General features: G+C 41.2%; 1 protein-coding gene across 9 annotated transcripts in view; it reads left to right on the top strand.

Moving 5' to 3' along the window:
• Positions 1-17,113, top strand: part of PWWP3A (PWWP domain containing 3A, DNA repair factor) — a 124,586-nt gene that overhangs the window by 41,502 nt on the left and 65,971 nt on the right. For 7 of the 9 annotated variants that reach the window (XM_073596781.1, XM_073596801.1, XM_073596790.1 and 4 more), the window contains one exon: positions 3,744-4,457. In XM_073596781.1, the coding sequence (XP_073452882.1) occupies positions 3,744-4,457 (714 nt within the window). The remainder of the gene's footprint in view (positions 1-3,743; positions 4,458-17,113) is intronic. The other 2 variants (XM_073596830.1, XM_073596856.1) reach the window with 1 other exon arrangement.

Below are 17,113 nucleotides of genomic sequence, written 5' to 3'. Positions count from 1 at the left end.
CATAGGCAGAATTCTTGCCTTTCTACAATTAGGGGTAGAAATTAAATTGGCCTTAAGTACTATTAAAGGCCAAGTCTCAGCTTTATCGGTCTTATTTCAAAGACTACTTGCTACTCATTCTTTTAGTCCGGGCTTTTATACAAGGGGTGACGTTGCTTAATCCGCCCGTCAAACCTCTTTTGAACCCTTGGGACTTATGCCGCGTACACACGAGCGGACTTTATGGCAGACTTTGCTCGGCGGACTTTTCGACTGACTTTTCGACGGACTTTACGACGGACTTTCTGAATGAACGGACTTGCCTACACACAATCCAACAAAGTCCGTCGAATTCGTACGTGATGACGTACGACCGGACTAAAACAAGGAAGTTCGTAGCCAATAGCTGCCCTGACTTTTCGACCGGACTCGATTTCAACGGATTAATTTAAAACATGTTTCAAATCTAAGTCCGTCCAACTTTTGTGAAAACAAAGTCCGCTGGAGCCCACACACGATCGAATTTTCCGACCAAATCCTGTCCGCCTGGCAAAGTCTGCCATAAAGTCCGCTCGTGTGTACGCGGCATTAAACTTTGTCTGTGTTACAGAAACAGCCATTTAAACCAATACAACAGATTCCCCTAGTCCTTCTGACAAGGAAGTTGGTATTTTTGGTTGCTATATCCTCAGCAAGGATGGTTTTGTAATTGGCTGCTCTTTCTTGTAAAGAGCCATATTTGATTTTTCATGAGGACATAATGGTGTTACGCCCTCGTCCAGGCTTTTTGCCAAAAGTAATTTCAGGTTTTCACCTGAACAAAGATATTGTCTTGCCATCGTTTTTTCCAAAACCATGTTCCAGGGAGAAAAGTCACTACATTGTCTTGATGTGGTGAGAGCAGTGAAGATCTATTTAAAGAAAACTGCTCAGATTCGTAAGACTGATGTCTTCTTTATTCTGCCGGAGGGTCCTAAGAAAGGACAGGCAGCGTCAAAATCCACTGTTTCTAAGTGGACAGTGCGTCATCAGGTCTCCATGGCTCAGATCTGTAAGGCCGCAACTTGGTCTTCAGTGCATACATGCACACAATTTTATCAGGTGGATGTAAGGAGGTATGAGGATATCGCCTTCGGGCGCAGTGTGCTGCAAGCAGCAGTATAGATCCTCAAGTCTGGGTGTACCCTGCGGGTTGTTTTCTCCCACTCCTCATGTGGCATTGCTATGGGACATCCCATTAAGTGATTACTTAAGGCTCTGTGTCCCATGATGTACGATAAAGAAAATGGGATTTTTATTACAGCTTACCTGTAAAATCCCTTTCTTGGAGTACATCATGGGACACAGAGGTCCCTCCCCTCTTTTTTGGAATACAAGTATATTGCTTTGCTACAAAAACTGATGTGCTCTTGGAAGGAGGAGGGGTCATATAGGGAGAAATTCCTTTGATTGGGTTTACCAGTGTCAACACCTGAAGGTGGCCTATAACCCATTAAGTAATTACTTAAGGCTCTGTGTCCCATGATGTAGGATAAAGAAAAGGATTTTACAGGTAAGCTGTAATAAAAATCATATTTTTATTCCCTAGAGTCTCTGCTAAAAAAAATTATATAATTGGGGGTTCTGATTAATTTTCTAGCAAAAAAAATGAGTTTTACATGTAGGAGAGGAGTGCCCGGTATGGAAGTGGTTATGTTTGAAATGAGTGAACAAGTGATACTTTTTGTCCCCTCTTGGTAGATTTCCCCCCTCCTATTTTTAAACTTCAGGTCCAACTAAATGTCAGATTGCCTTAAAAACAGTTGTAAATTCTTTATTTATTTTATAATAAGCATGGTACGCTTACCTGCTCTGTGCAATTGTATTGCACAGAGCAGTCAGGAACCCTCTCTTTTTGGGTCTTCTGCCAGGAGGTGCGCTATTAGCTGCTCCTCTTCTTCTGTGTACCACCATAGGAAGCAGCTTCCTATTGTGGCACCCTTGTGGGCTCGCTCCCAAGCCGGGCTATGTCTGTCCATTATCACACAGTGTGGCTCCCCCACTCCCTCCTCGCTGGATTTGATATACTGCAACAGGAGCCATTGTCTTCTACTCTTGTCTCTGAGCATCTGAGGGGGGAGAGAGAGAGAGACCAGTGCTGCTGCAGACAAAGCGCTGCTTTTTAACCACTTGAGCTCCGGAAGATTTTGACCCCCCCCATGACCAGGCCATTTTTTTGCAGTTCGGCGCTACTTTAACTGGCAATTGCGCAGTCATGCAATGCTGTATGCAAATAAAATTGATATAATTTTTTTTATTTTTTCACACAAATAGAGCTTTATTTTTGATAGTATTTGATTGTCTCTGGGTTTTTATTTTTTTTTGCAATATATAAACGAAAAAAGACCCAAAATTTTGAAAGATAACCCAATATTTTCTACTTTTCTATTTATAAAACATTCCACAAAATTAAAAAATATCAAATCATAAATTTTGTCCAAAATGTATTCTGCTTCATGTCTTTTGGTAAAACAAAATACCGATAAGGTGAATATTGATTGGTTTGCATGAAAGTTCTAACATCTACAGACTATGGTATAAATACTGGAATTTTTATTTATTTTATACTAATGACAGTGATCAGCGACTTATAATGGGACTGTGATATTGCAGCGGACAATCTGACACTAGGGGTAAACTGCCTAACTACCACTGACATTGACAGTGACACTAATATTGTGATCAGTGCTAAATAATATGCACTGTCACTGTACTAATGACATTGGCTTGGAAGGGGGTTAACATCTAGGGCGATCAAGGGGTTAAATTTCTGCCTAAAAATGTTTAGTGTGTACTGTGCGCTGCTTTTACCAAGCAATGTGCTGGTTTTTACTTCCTGCTTTGCAGGGAGGAAAAATAAACTGCATCTCGCTGCTCTATGAAGAGAGCCCTGTGTTGTTTACCAACACAGGGCTCTCTTCTGTCATTCGATGAGCCAATCGGTGAGTCCCGGCCATAAATCATTGGTCAGGACCCGTGGATTGTAACCAGCTTGTGCTGCAGCAAATGCAAGCACAGTCTTCTGGGTCCGTGCACACCTGTTAGAAAGCTGTGACGTACAGGTATGTGCATGTGCGGGCCGACTTGCCGCAAAAAGGCCTCAAGTACACTGCTGTAAACGGACGTTTAGGAGCAGTAGGGCATTTTTTTTAACTGCTCCTGAACCCTCCTCTGTTGTCTTATCAGTACATGTACACAGGGTCGTTTATAGTTGTTTCTAGGCAGTTGTGTTTAGAGCCATTTTTTGGAGCCCAAAAAAATGCGTTTAGAAGCTGTGTTTAGAGGCATTTCAAATGTGGCTAAACGCGGCAACTCGCATTTAGCTGTGTTTCGTTTACAGGCGTTTTTCATTTTTGGCTAATTTTTTGAAAGAAATTTTTTTTTTTTTTTTTTTTCCAAACGCTTCTAGACGCAAACACGGCATGTAAACGCAGCTAAACGGCCGTTTTTAGACGCCAGTTTCTAGCTGTTAAATCATTCAGGAGAGGTTGAACAACATCCCGTGTACATGAAGCCTAAATGTACTGAGCCGGGTCGGGCAAGCGGTTTTGTTTTGTTTTTGTTGTGTGTTTTTATTATTTTTTTTTTATTGCATGCATTGGGCCTTTTGTCAAACAGTTGAAACAAAACCTGTTCTTTAATTTTTTTTTTTTTTTAGGTTGAATAACCTGTTCATTTTTGATATTTGTTATGTGTTTCTAAGCACATGTTTTGTTTTCCTGCAGACAGATCTAAAAATCTCGAAGTTACTACTGAGGAACTAAAGTATCGAAATGCACTCCGCACAGCAATGAACCTCTTAAAAGAGAAAGAGAGTGCACTCTTGCAGAATGACAGAAATGAAGCCACTATTGAAACCTGCAAAGAAGCAGTAAAACATGAGGGGGGTAATGAATGCATATCTTCAAGAAAAAACCTTATGGAGAAAGAAGCTTCAGGCTCTACCATGATAGACGGCAAAACACTCAAAAGGGGGATATGCATGAGAACTAAACGCTCAATGCGTCTCAGGTCATCAAATAAGCCCAAACCCACCCAGACAGAAATAGATGTTAAAAGAAAAAGGGTGGAAGACACAAGCACAGAAAAAGGCAGTTTTCGCGGTGGGAAAAAGACCACGCCTAAAATGGTGTCCGTTAACAGCAGTACTACAGAAGAGCAGAAGTCTGAAAAAGGCAAGAATGGAAAGGCCACACTTAAGAGCCATCTTTCCTCTGCAAAGGAGATACAGACTGTCACGTCACCTGATCAAGATGAAAATACCACAAGAAATGTAAATCGGCATACCAAATTCCTTGTTTCAAAGCCTACAAAAACATACAATGTACAGGTGCCCACCACCATACAGGAGTCTAGATCTGATACAGAGGAAGAAGATTCCCACAGAAAGAGCAAATACAACCAACTCCCTTTGCCAGACTTCAGCTTCGCTGAGACAGGTAATATAAAGTGAATATACCGTCATATAATGCACGTATTCTGGACTGATTAACCTAGAACATAACTTCTTGCTGTAAAGAGTATGTAAACCCAACATTTCATATTCTTGCAATGCCATGTACTTGTATGATAAAGTATCCTGTTCTTTTTGTATTGCTTCCTTTATGTGAAACCTCTGGTGTTCCTGCCAGTCCCTCTGCTGTCCTATTAACTGACCACACTAGTCAGTTTTCTCAGTTCTCTAGATGTGCTTGATTGTGCTTGTGCTCTCCTCCAATGATCACACTTCTTCTATTGAAATTTTCTCTTGCTTTTAACATTCTGTTTTAAAACAAATGCAATTTCTGAACGAAAACCACATACACTGTCTGAAAATTCCTTTGACCAAGCAGTTTTCTATTTCAAAATTTTCCTGTCACTGTGGATGAAAACAAACATCGATTTGACCCCACTAATGATTCGAAAATCAAACGAACGTTCTTTAAAATGAATTTTTTTTTGGAAGGAAGACTTTGGGGGTTATTTAGGAAAGGCAAATCCACTTGGTAGTGCAGTCACTGTAAATCTGAGGGGTATAACTGAAACGAGGGGACGCTCTGCTGATTTTATCATCCAATCATGTGCAAGCTAAAATGCTTTTTTTTTTTTTTTTTTTTTCCCTTGTATGTCTCCCTCAGATTTACAGCGACTGCACTTCTAAGTGTACTTGTAGTGCAGAGTTGATTTTCCTTCAGTAAATAACCCCCATTGTTTTTGTATGGCCAGCATATAATATTACAATTCTGTTTGAAAATCTGCAAAACAGCCTTTAACTTCTTTTTTAAAGAAAAAAAAAAATCTCTGAGTCTGATATTTACCAGATTCAACCTCCTAATAGTATATACAGTATTTCTCTTCTAATAGTATATACAGTTTATCTCTTATGTTATTCTCAGAGTGGATTAGAGATTTTGTTCTCTAACCATATAGTTGGTTATTTATATTTACCACTGCATAGAGATATTTGCCTTATTTTTAAACTTTACATATTAACTAAATTGTACACCACACTTTTTTTAAGGTTATTAACCGATTAATCAAAACAATAATCGGCCAACTAATCGATTATGAAAATAATCATTAGTTGCAGCCCTAATTGTTTTTGTGGTTTATTTTTTTTTATATCTAAACACAAATGTTTTGCCTTTCATTTCATGTTAAAGTGGTTGTAAACCCACTCCACAAAAAAAAAAAAACTAGCTCATTATGAACTACCTTAGATCAAAGCCCCCGCAGTGGTCCCCGTACACTGGTCTGGCTGGCGACATCGCTCCAGGAGTTATTTCTGGGTATTGTGGGCTCCTGCACTGTGATTGGCTGGAGCTGTGATGATGTCACTCCCGCTCACGGGAGCCACCGGTAATGGCACGTCAGCTGAAGCAACGGCAGGGAACGAGCTGTCGCTTCAGTGTGCATGTACCGATGACGTCGGCACATGCTGATACAGGGGATATCTCCTAAACCATGCAGGTTTAGAAGATATCCAGGGTAGTTACAGGTAAGCCTTATTATAGGCTTACCTGTAGTAAAAAGTGGTTTGTAAGGGATTACAACCACTTTAAACTAAACGGGTTAGGGATCCACCATATCTGGTAAGAGGCTATTACAGAGATCAGACTCGCTGTGGGATATGACCGCCTGTGTGGATATCGCTCTCCTAGGTTTTTTCTCAACCAAACACCTCCAAAGATTGAACTGACTCACTTCCATAGGTGTTCAGCTTATCCACATCACCGCAATTTAAACTTCTCAGGTGCAATGATATGTAAACTTTTGCGTCTGTTTAAATGCAGATGGAACTCCAAGATTCAGGAAATCATATACAAAGAAAAGAAAGATCCTCATAGTGTAAAACTGCATGAATTTATTAAAATGCTTACAGCAAGGCAGAAAATTCAGGCATGAAAAATTGTCTGACGATGTCATTCGTCCAACCAGTTGCATGACAGTACAAGGACTCTCTGATCTGATGAGTTTCCACAAAACTGTCGTCTACTGGGAATAGAAGATACTCCTGTAACGCCAGCCGACTGTCTTTTAGAAGAGGTGCTGACAAAGGAAGTGCAATTAAAAACAAAAAACCAAGTGTCTTGATGAACAAAAGAGCGCTTGTATATCCAACCCTTTCAAAAAAAACCATGCCCGTGAGAACACACGCATATTGCAAAATTAATGATAGTTATATCAAACAAACCCAAATATCAAGCGCTGTGTAAACTGTTGGCGCTATATAAATCCTGTATAATAATAATAATTTGTGAAAGATACTGGTTTTCATATATAAAACGTTTCAGCGCTCTGCTTGAGGACTGGGCCTATTTTTCAAGTTATTTTTAAAAGTTAAAATCAAAATTTTATATATATATATATTTATATTTATATTTATATTTTTTAGTTTTTTCAGATACCCTATAGAATAAAATGGTGGTCGTTGCAATACTTTGTCACACCGTATTTGGGCAGCGGTTTTACAAGCGCAATTTTGGAGGAAAAAATACTTTTTTTTTTTTTTTTTTATATATATATATTGTGAAAGACAATGTTATGCCAAGTGAATTGATACCCAACTTGCCATGCTTCAAAATTGCGTCCGCTCATGGAATGACGACAAACCTTTACCCGTAAAAATTTAAAATTTCCATAGGCGACGTTTAAACATTTCTACAGGTTACCAGTTTTGACTTGGAGGAGGTCTAGGGCAAGAACTATTGCTCTCGGTCTAACAATCGCGGCGATACCTCGTTGTGTGGTTTAACCACTTCAATACCAGGCACTTTCGCCCCTTCCTGCCCAGGACAATTTTGAGCTTTCAGCGCTGTCGCACTTTGAATGACAATTGCGCGGTCATACAACACTGTACCCAAACTACCCAAAGTTTTTCTGTCATTTTGTTCCCACAAATAGAGCTTTCTTTTGGTGGTATTTGATCACCTCTGCAGTTTTTATTTTTTGCTAAACAAACTAAAAAAGACCGACAATTTTGAAAAGAAAAAAAAAAAAAGTTTCTCCGTTTGTTATCAAATTTTGTTTTCTCCTTCACTGACGGGCACTGATGAGTGGGCACTGATATGTAGAATTAATGGTCACTGACAGACGGCACTGATGGGCACTGATAGCTGGCATTGATGTGCACTAATAGCTGGCACTGATTGGGCAGGTACTGACAGGTGTTAATGCTGGGCACTGATTGGCACTGTGGTGGACACTTTGTTGGGCACTGACAGGGGGTTATGATGGGGCACCGATTGGCAGCTTATTGGTACATTTGATGGGGGCTGTGCTGATAATCAGTATGCTGATCATCAGCACAGACCCCCCCCCCCTGACAGGGAGAGCAGCCGATCGGCTCTCCCTGTCAGCACGAACCAAGGAATTCTGTTTACCTGCACTTCCTGGTTCACGTGATGATCAGCTGTGATTGGTCACAGCTGATCACTTGGTAAGAAGCCTCTGTCAGAGATCATGATCAGAGATGTGGTGTGTCAGACTCCCAATAGCTGCGCTGTGCGTGCCGGCATGTTATCCTGCTGAACGTCATATGATGCCCAGTCAGGATAACAGAACCGCTTCCCGGTTGTCATTCTGTTACAGGCCAGGCGGGAGGTGGTTGAACACAATTTTCATATGCGGGTTGCGTATGCTTTCGCTTCTCGGCGGGACGAGGCGCTTTAAAAATTTTACAAAAAAAATAAAAATCCCATTTTTTTTTAAGAGCATTGGGCGGAAGTGACGTTTGACGTCCAGCCTCACAGGGGAGTGGACGCGGTCGTCTCCGCTGCTACCGACGACTCCGGTAAGCGGCAGAAACAACCGGAGCACGGCGGGAGGGGAGGCCCTCTCCCAGCACCAATTTAAAGTGAGCTTGTTGCGAATCCGCCGCTGACGGTGGCAGAATTGCACCGCTGCGCAAACCGCCGTATAGGTACGTCAGCCCCTTTTAAGAGCCATAGCAGGTGCCCGCTGTGCGTGGCCAGCGGGTGAGATCGCCACCAGCGATTGCGGGCACGAGGGTGAGAGCTGGGATTTGTGTGTTTGTATGTAAACACACAAATCCCTGTTCTGTCAGGGGACGGGAGACAGATTGTGTGTTCCTACCAAGTAGGAACAACGATATGTCTCCTCCCCCAGTCAGTCACATCCCCATACAGTTAGAATCACTCACAAGGGAACACATTTAACCCCTTGATTGCCCCCTAGTGTTAGCCCCTTCTCTGACATTTACACAGTAATCGGTGCATATTTATAGCACCGATCGCTGTATAAATGTCAATTTTCCCAATAATGTGTCAAGTGTCAGCTGTCTGCCGCAGTACCGCTAAAAATTGCAGATCACGGCCATTACTACGAAAAAAAAAATAATAAAAATGCCATAAATCTTTCACATAGTTTGTAGACGCTATAACCTTTGCGCAAACCAATCAATATACGCTTATTGCGATTTATTTTTATTTTTTTACCAAAAATATGTAGAAGAATATATATCGGCCTAAACTGATGAAGAAATTTTGTTTTTTAAAAACCTTTTTTGGGGATATTTATTATAGCAAAAAGTAAAAAATATTGTGGGTTTTTTTTTTTTTTTTTTTTTTTTTTTTAATTTCAAAAATATATATAAAATTAAATGATAAAAAGGGAACTAAATTCTAACAATACCTAATAACCCAAAAATGATGGGTAAGAAAATATAAGTGTGTACCAAATGCCCATCAAATTGATCAGAGCTTAATAATTAGTTGAACACCTGTACATTTGGATTACATGAAGAATAACAAAATCACATATACCGAAAAATAATACTCCTTCAAAAAATATATTCATTATTTTAAAATATTTCAACAATGTAAGTAAATGTCACATGACTGTTGATTAGTGATCTCCAACATCCATGTGGGATAAAACTCAACTTCCATGCACAAAAAACTTTAAATCAAAAAAAGCACCAAGAAGAGAAAGGTGTTGATTATACAATATCCTTTGATAATGATATATTTTAACTATTTTTGAAGGCATTTATGTCCCATTCAACATTAAGGCCCCAAGGGAAATGAGATTTTAGGTCAAAAATCCAGCGTGTTTCACGTCTGGAGATCTGTCTTTTCAGATTACTACCTCTCCAATGGGAGAATATCTTTCTATGTCTATTACCTGAAGTTTGGCTGTTTTTATTATGATGTAATTTAAAATGTTTTGATAAACTGTGTGTTGGGACTTTTTTTTTATCACATATACGCACATTTAATGCCTGTGTGGTCCTCCCTACATATTGTAATCCACATGTACATCTCAGGAGATACACTACTCCTATAGTCTGACATGTGATGAATTCTTTGTTATTATATTGTTTGGAAGTAGAGGATGAGAAGGTTGATGTTCTTAATACTTGTGAGATTTTACACATCTTGCACTTTCTGCAAGGAAAAAATCCTTTCAGGTTTTCAAACATTTTAAATCTAGGGGGAGGAGATACTGGATGAGGTGCAATGATATCTTTCAAAGTTTGAGCCTTCCTAAAAATGACTTAAGGGCGCTCTGGAAGTACTGGACCAAGAACATCCTCTTTTGAGGATGTTCCAATGTTTCCTCATCACGTTCACCACTTATCTATGTTGACTGGAGAACATGGTGAGAAAAGCCCATTCAAATCTGTTGGGCTGATTGTTCTGATCATATTTCTGCTTCACAAGTGCGACAATCCAGATCCAATACCTGTGAAAAATCTCTCTAGATTAACTTCCGCGTATCGCTTTTCTAAAAACCCATCCTTCAAGGTACCAGCTTGTTGAACAAAATCATCTATGTTGGAACAGTTTCAGCAGATTCTCTGAAACTGTCCTTTTAGGTATGGCTTTCAACCAGGGGCGTTGCTAGGGGGTGGCTTTTGGGGCTATAGCCCCGAATCTGGGGCCCATAGCCCCGAGTCTCTCTGAGACGGCCGTGGTTGTGGCCTCTCTGCAGCCGGGCTGCGAGTGCGGCGGGTAGGACCAGAGCACGGGCAGGCAGCACGAGAGAGCAGAGAGATTACATCCTGTCACCACCCACCCTGCATCACCGCTGTTCCGCTCTCACTGTGCAGCCATGGGCAGCAGAGAGATGACATCATCTCTCACTGCCTGCCCTCTCTCTGGTGAGCCTGATGTAAGGAGTGGCTCTCTGGGGACTCTGAGGTAAGGAGGGTCACTCTGGGAACCCTGATGTAAGGAGGGGCTCTCTAGGGATCCTGATATAATAGGGAGGCTCTCTGGGGACCCTGATGTAAGGGGGGAGGCTCTCTGGGGACTCTGATGTAATGATAATATATGTAATATACAGTGTATGTATATATGTGTGTGTGTATGTATGTGTGTGTGTGTATATATATATATATATATATATATATATATATGTGTGTGTGTATATATATATATATATATATATACACGTATATTATATACATGTGTATGCCTGCCCAAGCGTATGAATTTCTTTACTTCACTGCTGTGGGCTCTAGCCACACATCTTTTGTAGTCCTAGCAATGCCCCTGCTTTCAACCAATTAGGATGGTGACAACTTCCATTGAGAATAAAGCCATTCATGTCTGTTTTAAAATATGTTTTGGTCAGTAATTTGTGATCTTCTCGATAAATGGTTAAATCTAAAAATTAGACAGAGGTATTGCTCCACTCATCCATGAAACGAATGCCCCATGTGTTGGAAATTTAGTTCTCTCATAAAGAATCTACGCTGCCCTGCCAATTGAAGAAAGCGTCATCAATAAATCCTCTCCAAAACTTTAATTGACTATGGAAATGGTGACCATAAATTACCTGTTCCTCCCAAAAGGCCATAAAAAGATTGTCGAGGCTTGGGGCAAACTTTGCTCCCATCGCAACGCTTGTCTTTTGAAGGAAAAAAATCATGATTATAATAAAAAATGTTTCATCCCAAATTTCAAGAGATCTAATATGAAATATCTCTGTTGGTGTACTAACCTATCATTAAAATGTAAAAAATATTTAACCGCCTCATTCCCCCTTATGATTATAGTGTACAGTGACGAAACGTCAGCTGTCACTAATAGAGCCTCTCTATTTATCTATATGTCTGCTAGTTCTCTGATTTGTGTTGTATCTTTTAAAAAAGATGGGATGGTTGTAAAAATAATCTATAAGTTTACCAATCCATGACATAAGGGAATCAATTCTACTAACTATCGCTCTGCTTGGGGGTTTCATGGGGTTTTTATGAACTTTTGGCAAATAATAAATTATTGGAATTCTCGGTGCCTTTTTTAAGAACGGTACCTCCCCCCCTTATGTGCAGGACGAATTACAAGTTTTTTTTGTTTTTTGTTTTTTTATCTCAAATGGATATCTCCCCTTCTTGTAGTCTATTCTGATTTTTAAACTTGAACTGGGTTTTAATCTAGATTTCGTGAAACCATTTTTTTTAAAACCGAGATGTTGGCATTCAGATTCCCTGGTGGATTAAACAATGAAGCATTTCTTAAACCTAAATGTACCATCCCCTTTTCTTTAGAGTAGTTATTATTTTTGATGATGGGATTAGACAGAAAATGTCTTTTTAATGGACAACTTTCTTGTAAATTTTTGTACATCAACAAGTTTCAAAACGATTGAGAGAACGATTTGGGTCATATTTCAAACCTTTTATTAAGAACGTCCTTTTTAACTGCACTCAAGTTGAAAATGCCAAAATTTTCTATCCTTTTTGTTTTTTTTGTTTTTTTTCTCTTTTCTTTTCTCTTCTTTGTTGTTTCCTCCTTCCTCTCCAACATCCTCTAATTTTCTTCCCTTGCCTTTTTCTTTGCCCTTGCATAAAAAACCTTGGGCCCGATACTTTAAAGGGGCTCCATTAGCAGATCCCTCTTGACGTGGCTGAATGTACTGTGAATTTTGATTCTGATAATTTTCTTCTTCCTCATCAGAATAATCCTCAAGAGGTCCATAACGATTATAGACCGGGGCAAAGTTACAATCCCTTTAATCTCATGACCCCCGGGCCTTTTCTGGTACTTTTTGTTGCACATGTAACAATCAGTATTTTTTGCTAGAAAATTTCTTGGAACCCTCAAACATATATATATTTTAAAGCAGAGGCTATAGAAAATAAATTGGTGGGTATTGCAACTTCTTATGTCACGTGGTATTTGCGCAGAAGTTTTTCAAATGCAACAGGAAATAATATACACTTTTTTAAAATTTTAATGCAAAAAAACACAATACATTCCCAATTTTTTGGCAAAATATAAAAGATATTTCGCAGAGTAAAAAAGTGTGACACACATGTCACACTTTAAAATTGCACATGCCCGTGCAAAGGCGATAAACTGACAATTTTAATATCCATTGGCGACACTTTAAAAGCCTTTTACAGGTTACCTCTTTAGATTCACACAGGAGTCTTGGTGCTAAAATTACTGCCCATGCTCTGACGTTCGCTCTGATGCCTCACATGTGTGGGACTATTGCTGTTTGCGTGCATGCAGGACCGACAGATGTTTGCCTTTGCACAGGGGACAGGGGTACTTTTAAAGATTTTCTTTGTATTTAATTTTTTTTTACTTTTGCACTCTCCCTTTAAATTCTGGACTGTCTACATTCCAAAAGGAGTCATTTGGGGGATATCTGTCCTGTCCTGACATTTTTAGGCATCAAGAAATGAGATGGGCCGTCAGTACATCAGGATTGATCAATTTTCAGATATATACCATAGTTTGTGAACTCTAACTTTCCTACAGCCTGAATGTACTACGATTTGGGTTATTTTCACCAAAAAAAAAAAAAGTTGCAGAATACATTTTGGCCTAAATTCATGAAGAAAGATTTATTAGCAGAATGTTATAACCAAAACAAAGAATGTGTGTGTTGTGTTGTGTTTTTTTTTTTTGTTTTTTTTTTAATCTAAAATATTTTTCTAAATTTTCAGTGTTTTTTCTTTAGCAAAAATTAAACACCACCAAAAAGAGAGCTCTATTTGTATGAACAAGATGCTAAAAATGTATTATGGGTAGTGTTGCGTGACTGCGTAATTGTCTTAATTCGAAATGTGACATTGCTGAAAATTGACCTGGGCAGGAAGGGGGTAAAAGTGTCCGGTATCAAAGTGGCTAAAGAGGGCTTGCTATCCTTTGTACACATGCTACTGCCTTTTGCCTCGTTAGTTCTGTTTCCTTTTGGGTATTTCCTAACCTACCTTTTTTTTTCATTCTTTCACCTTTCTTTCATTCATCTTTTTATGGTCATAGCTTCTTAACCACTTCAATACAGGGCACTTAGACACCTTCCTGCCCAGACCAATTTTCAGCTTTCAGTGCTGTCGCAATTTGAATGACAATTGCGCGGTCATGCTACACTGTACCCAAACTAAATTTTTATCATTTTGTTCCCACAAATAGAGCTTTCTTTTGGTGGTATTTGATCACCTCTGCGGTTTTTATTTTTTGCTAAACAAATAAAAAAAAGACCGAAAATTTTGAAAAAAATAAAAGTTTTGCTTTTGTTTCTGTTTAAAAATGTTGTAAATAAGTAAATTTTCTCTTTCACTGATGGGCACTGATAAGGCGGCACTGACAGGCACTGATACGGCGGCACTGATGAGGTGGCACTGATGGGCACTGATATATGGCACTGATGGGCACTGGTAGGCGGCACTGATGGTTGGCACTGATATGCAGCACTGATGGGCATTGATAGGCGGCACTGATGGGCACTCATGGGTGGCACTGGTGGGCCCTGAAAGGCTGCAAAGATGGGTTCTTATGGGTGGCACTGATGGGCACGGATACATGGCACTGATACGCGGCACTGATACGCAGCACTGATACGCATCCCTGGTGGCACTGGCAGTGGTAGGCATTGGAGTGGGCACTGATTGGCAGCTGCCTGGGCATTGATTGGCAGCTGCCTTTGCACTGGTTAGTATTTCCCTGGGGGTCTAGGGGGCATACCTGGTGGTCCAGTGTGGCAGGTTTCCCTGGTGGTCCTGGGCAGCTTCCCTGGTGATCCTGGGCGGTTTCCCTGGTGGTCCTGGGTAGGATCCAAGGGGGGGCTGTGCTGATAACCAATCAGCACAGACCCCCCCCTGTCAGGAGAGTAGCCGATCGGCTCTCCTCTACTCGCGTCTGTCAGACACGAGTGAGGAAAAGCCGATTAACGGCTCTTCCTATTTACATTGTGATCAGCCGTGATTGGACACGGCTGATCACGTGGCAAAGAGTCTCCGTCAGAGACTCTTTACCTAGATCGGTGCTGTGGGGTGTCAGACTGACACCTCGCAACAACGATCGCCGCAATACGCGCCCCCAGCGGCTCATATGACGTCCAGTCAGGATATTGAAACCACTTTGCCGCCGTCATTCTGCTATATGGCGGGCGGCAAGTGGTTAAAGTACTTGCAAACCCTCACCTTGTAAAACAACCCATTCAGTTTAAAATAGAAGTGAAAGAAAAAAGGGGTGGAAAAGGGTATTTATAACGTGTGTGTGTGTGTGTGTGTTTTTTTTTTTTTTAAGTGATTACATACCCTCTGTTCTCAGCTACATAAGGCGCTCAGAATGCTTTGGGAGGAAAAACCAACACGCTGGTCTTCCCAGTGAATGGCTGTGCAGGGGTGGCATGTCAGGACAAATCTGATTATTGCAGGAGAGCATGCTGAGTTCCCAGCACAGCTAGAGAACTGACCACAGTGCGTTCCTCTTCTTAGTGTGGTCAGTTTTTAATAGAAAAGCAGAGGAATTGGCAGGAAGTCCAGGGATTTCACACAAATGAAGCAATACAAAACGCAAATGCAGCAAAATGCACAGCAAAAAAGTGCTAACCGCAACACACCAAAATGTCCCATGACTTTGCTGCAGCTGTGTAGGAAAAACAAAAAATGTACAGTCCCATTTTGTTAGGTGTGGATGGGGCCTGAAAGTGACGGTGTGTTTACACAAGAACAATGATGATCCGTTCACATCTGCGTGTTTCTGAACAAAAAATGCGCACTTTGACGCATGTATACATGGCGCTTGCGTTACCATTAAATGTTAATGCCACCCCAAGCATGGGTATCAGGTGCATGTTTGCCATGAATTTTATAGGATGCATTAAGGTGAAAAAAGATAAGGGTTTACAACCACTTTAAGTCTTCTGTAAACCAGAAGTGATGTCCATAACATCACTTCCAGGTTACTAGATCTGAGACCCAAATTAAGCCGATTTCGGCTTTGTTTGGGTCTCCGACCAGCTAGGATCTCCCAGGGGGGCAGGAGAGCCCAGGCAAGCAGCAGGAGGGGGAGCGGGTTGTTATCCCAAGAGCCGACCGGTGTTAAAAATGTCCGCGGGCCGGGTGCACATGAATTTCTCGCGTGCACTAACGGGCTGGACATTAAGGGGTGGCGGGCCAGGTGCGGCCCACGGGTCTGTGGCTGGCCTTACTGGGTAACATTATTATTATTATTATTGGAGAGTGAGATGTTTACTGTAGGTCAGCGCTCACTGATGTCTTGGATACTGTAAATTGAGTTGTGTCCATGTATTAGACTCTGTTCACGCTACAGCGATGCAGGAACCCTGCAAATCCAGTGCGGGTTCCCGCAACGCATACAACTCGCAGGCAGTTCAAACTGCCCTATGTGAACTGCTGGCAGTGTCGATACAAAGTTAATGACACCCCCATTTCAGTTCAGACAGAAATCGGATCGCATGTGGGTGTGAAACCATGTGATCTGATTCTGGTGCGGACCAAAAACGGGTCCTGTGCGAGTTTGGTGCAAATGCAATGCAAATTCAGCCATACAAGCTGTATGGCTGAATTTGCATCGCACAGACATCGCATGTGATTTGCACAGCGGTGCGAATCGGACCTTTAAGGGGCAAATCTCAAGCTGACAAAGCCGACAGCCAATCACAGGTGGCAGGAAAGCCTCTGCCACCTGTGATTGGCTGTTGGCTTTATCAGCTTCCTGACGGCACAGCTCTTTGATTGGCTGTCTGCTTTGAAAGCCAGCCTTGTGTTCCTGCTGTGCTCTAGCTGCTGGGCTCTGTTTTAGCCAAGCTGCTCTTTGAATTTACCCACGCTGCTTTTCCCCTCACAACAGTTCTGCCAGAGACAAAACAGCAGTGTTCGAGGGACGCTCAGCTCTACACAGCAAGGCAGAGATGTGAAAATCAGCTGTGAAGCACTATGGAAAAATGTCAGGCAGACTGCGTTTCTTTTCCTATGCAGCAGATTTTCCTTTCTGCTGAAGGTAACACCAAACACAACTGTTATTGTGCTCCACCTGCAGTGACAGTGGTTACACAGCCATATTTCCACAGCTGGTCCATGAGTTTTCCCTGAGCTAGTGGTCATTTAAATAAATGCAGTTTTCCCTCTGGTGCTCATTCCTCCTCCTACTTTTCAGCAACTGGTTGTATCCTCTGATTGCAGAGGTGTAAAACTTCCTCCACCACTTTCCCCAGTGGAATCTGACATAGAATAGTTTTAATTCTGCCAGAATTCCTCTATAGAGGGGGGTCATCAGCCAGGAATCTATCAAAGCTGACGGCCAATCACAGGTGGCAGAGTTGTTCCCCGTCTATGAATGGCTTTGACAACTTCCCAGTAGGAAAACTGTGGCTGGTTCAGACTAAT

This window comes from Aquarana catesbeiana, linkage group LG01, assembly GCF_042186555.1.
Source record: "Aquarana catesbeiana isolate 2022-GZ linkage group LG01, ASM4218655v1, whole genome shotgun sequence".
Classification (NCBI taxonomy): domain Eukaryota; kingdom Metazoa; phylum Chordata; class Amphibia; order Anura; family Ranidae; genus Aquarana; species Aquarana catesbeiana.
This window is presented reverse-complemented; position numbering and strand designations above follow the sequence as displayed.